The 3,204-nt window shown below is 48.5% G+C and overlaps 3 protein-coding genes across 3 annotated transcripts; 2 read left to right on the top strand and 1 right to left on the bottom strand.

Moving 5' to 3' along the window:
* Position 1: 1 nt before the first annotated feature.
* PPTG_19482 (hypothetical protein) lies at positions 2-229 on the top strand (the record flags this gene model as incomplete). The annotated part of the gene is made up of 1 exon (XM_008917930.1): positions 2-229. The coding sequence occupies one exon, from the start codon at positions 2-4 to the stop codon at positions 227-229; it is 228 nt and encodes a 75-aa protein (XP_008916178.1).
* Positions 230-1,950: 1,721 nt separating this feature from the next.
* On the top strand, positions 1,951-2,130 carry PPTG_19483 (hypothetical protein; the record flags this gene model as incomplete). The annotated part of the gene is made up of 1 exon (XM_008917931.1): positions 1,951-2,130. The coding sequence occupies one exon, from the start codon at positions 1,951-1,953 to the stop codon at positions 2,128-2,130; it is 180 nt and encodes a 59-aa protein (XP_008916179.1).
* Positions 2,131-2,404: 274 nt separating this feature from the next.
* On the bottom strand, positions 2,405-2,836 carry PPTG_24599 (hypothetical protein; the record flags this gene model as incomplete). The annotated part of the gene is made up of 3 exons (XM_008917932.1): positions 2,405-2,545; positions 2,625-2,728; positions 2,779-2,836. 3 exons carry the CDS (start codon positions 2,834-2,836, stop codon positions 2,405-2,407), a joined length of 303 nt encoding a protein of 100 aa, XP_008916180.1.
* Positions 2,837-3,204: the final 368 nt, after the last annotated feature.

The raw sequence follows: 3,204 nt of genomic DNA on the forward strand, positions 1-3,204 counted from the left end.
GATGGCGACATTCAAGCAGTCCGAGCAGGACCGAGGGTTGGAGCAGATGCCGCCTGAGTACCAGGTGCATGAGTCTCCGCTGTTGGAGGATTCTGTCTTGGGGGCGCTAGTGAACACGATGGACCCGGCATCGCTGGCCGCACTGGCCGTGTTGACACTGCCGACGTCGGCTTCGCTGCTGTTCGAACCAGAGCTGCTCATGGCGGTCGGTGGGCGGAATCGCAACTGAGATTATGGCAGGAATGGGGCAATGAGCGTGAAGCCCATCGTGGAGTCCACATTGGACACTCCTGAGCGCGACATTTGCCAGAAACTGGGCGGAGACTATTCAATCTTCCGCGAAAAAATGGATTTTGGTGCGACCTCTGACAGAACATCTTTTTGGTTTTATTTGAAGATGCAAGCACAATACTATATAGAGGTATTCTAAATAGAAAAAGTATTTGCTTATATTATTTGATTAGACTTATAGAATCAAGTATTGGAGAGGTAGATGCGCTGGTACGAGATCAAGCAAAGTTGTCCAGATTCCGGGTTAACTTCAACTCGTCAGATTCGGCCAGAAACAAACAAGCTTTCGTTGAATTAAGCCAAATTGAATTAAGCCAAACCTAGCTGGAGAACGAGACTAATAAGCTGAGTTGGCGCAATTGATCGAAACCATGATGAGACTCTTGTTCAAGAAATACTTTTACGACGTGTCATGCCCAGCACCTGTATCAAGTTTCAACCATTCCATATGCAAAGGTTGGAAAGAATAATAGTTTTTTTATATTTTTGTTTTTATGTTCCATAATACATGTACTACACCTTTGCCCGTCCAAACTGAGATTAGTTTCAAGCAAAGCGGACAATTGTTTTTATGAAATATGAATATCAAGTTAGGCAAAAATAACCAGCAAACAAAGCGAGAATAATTTTATCCAAAACAAGACAAGGAAAGGCGGCAGCCGTAGAATGCGTGGTGGAGACGTCTTGGCGCTAAAATGCGCGCGAATGCCCGCGCACGAGGCTAAAGTAGCTCACTTCTCAATTCCCCTCCTCCGAAAGCACTCGCCCGCCGAGAAGCTTCGCGTTCTTTCCGCGCATCGTGCAGGGCGCGCTGACTGGCTTCAGGTGGCCGAGAACAACGGCATTTCGCGAGCAGTGGCCTACCGCATTGTCGCCTCAGGACGCGTGGAGGATCTGCCACGCGGCGGCGCTCGGGGTAGCGTCGTGAAGATTACAGAAGAGGCCAGGAACAAGCTCGAAGAGTACCTCAACGAGAATTGCACATTTACGTTAGAAGCTATACGTACGATGCTCTTTTTGGACATGGGAATTAACGTCTCCACCTCAACGATCTGCCGCCACTTGCTGGGCATGTTGTACACGCTAAAATAGACACGCATCGAGCCCATGACGTGCAACAATGATATCAACAAGACCAAACGCTTCAAGTTCGCGGAAGCTCTCAAGGACCATCAAAAAGACGGTGACTGTATTATCTACTTTGATGAGACTAGCTACAATGTGTGCTATAAGCGTGGTCGGGAACGCGCGCGTAAAGGAGAACGCGCTACACTGGTGATGCCACCGTCAAAAGGGGCCAACTTGCAAGTCCAGTGCGCGGTCAACTCAGCTATGGGTGTTGTACTCCATCGGCTGGAGAGGGGGAGTATTCGAATGGCCCAAAATGCTGGCTTTATCGACGAGATCTACCCTACAGTAAAGACGTCTCCTATCTTTCAAAGCAACTTTGCCGGTAAGAAGGTTGTTATCGTCCTGGATAACGCTCCTACACACCGCCAAACGGAAGAGCGGCTGGAAGAGCACGCCGACCTGAAGCTACAACGCCTCGGTCCCTACTCTCCGATGTGCAACCCCATCGAGGACTGCTTCTCCGTGCTAAAAGCACGGATCAAGGCGTATCTTGCTTTGTATCGCGAGGAGATTTGTGATTGAAGCAACATGGCGGATGATGACGGCACCCCGTTGACAATTAAGGAGCGTACCATGCGCTTCTTGGAGAAGGCGGCTGAAGCGAGTATCAAGTGCATCACCCCCACGTTGGTGACGAATATGGAGTTGCACTGTCGCGATGCGGTGAATGCGGCGGAGAAGATGAACGACATGGTCTACGATATCTAGGTCAGTAGATCGTCTCTTTTTGAATGAGATTATTCTCGGATTCATTGGTGCTTTTAATCACGTAAGAAGAAAATTGCAATAAACAAAAACGTGTTGTCCACTTTACTTGAGATTATTCTCAGTTTGGACGGGCAAAGGTGTAGTAACGGATATTTCGGAGCAATACCCAGGGTACTACTAAAAGTACCCTGTTCGATTAGCAAAAAAAAGGCCCTCTGTACTTAGAAAAGGTTACACTTCATTGCGTCTTACTCGCCGATTAAAGCGATGTCATCTAGACTATCTTGGAGCTCGTCAAGGTTGAAGCCGTCGTGTTCTTCATGGCTTTCACCTCGGACTTCCCAGATTGCACGGAACTGCTCTCCATAGAGATCGTGGCGTGCAAAGTGCCAATCCATCCAATTATCGGCGAACCCTGCGGCAGCAACAGAGTTTTTCGTTGTACTGATATCATGTCACGCCACGCGTTTAATCCACTGACAGACTATACCTACCGATGGCATACGCGGGTTATCAACCTGTGTGTACTCGACCTTGTCACTGTCCTTTTGCGTATTAATCTCCATGTAGAGTACATCCTTGAAAGACTTGTATATGCCTATATGTCCAGCCTACAAGTAGGGAGTGAGACCGCCAGGAATAACGCACATTTTCCGTCTCTAGCAGCGCACTTGGCCTTAACCTTCTTTGGGATGTGCACACGCATTCAATCCCACAGCAGATGTTCTGTGGCGTGTCGGGGTCGGCAAAATCTGCGAGATTGCTGGATTCAACTTCCCCAACAATACCCAAACACCGACTAACAGAGGGGGTCCCCTGTTGATCCGTGATCGGCTGAACTTGGCTTCCTTGTATAGCCGTCGGTAGGGCAGGATCTTGCACCTCTGGTAACTACAGAGAAGTTTAAATGGGTGAAGCTTAAATGTTTTGGCGAGACGCGATGATTGGATGGGGTAGAAGTGGAAGATCTTCACACTACGTCTGAGGTAGTGTACAGATCACAAGCGAGTACTTCGAGAGAGTAGGATCTGGTGGTCTTGATCTGGGATCTTGACCGTAGGTAGTCTTGTGGAT

Source organism: Phytophthora parasitica (genome assembly GCF_000247585.1).
Source record: "Phytophthora parasitica INRA-310 unplaced genomic scaffold supercont2.124, whole genome shotgun sequence".
Taxonomy (NCBI): domain Eukaryota; phylum Oomycota; class Peronosporomycetes; order Peronosporales; family Peronosporaceae; genus Phytophthora; species Phytophthora nicotianae.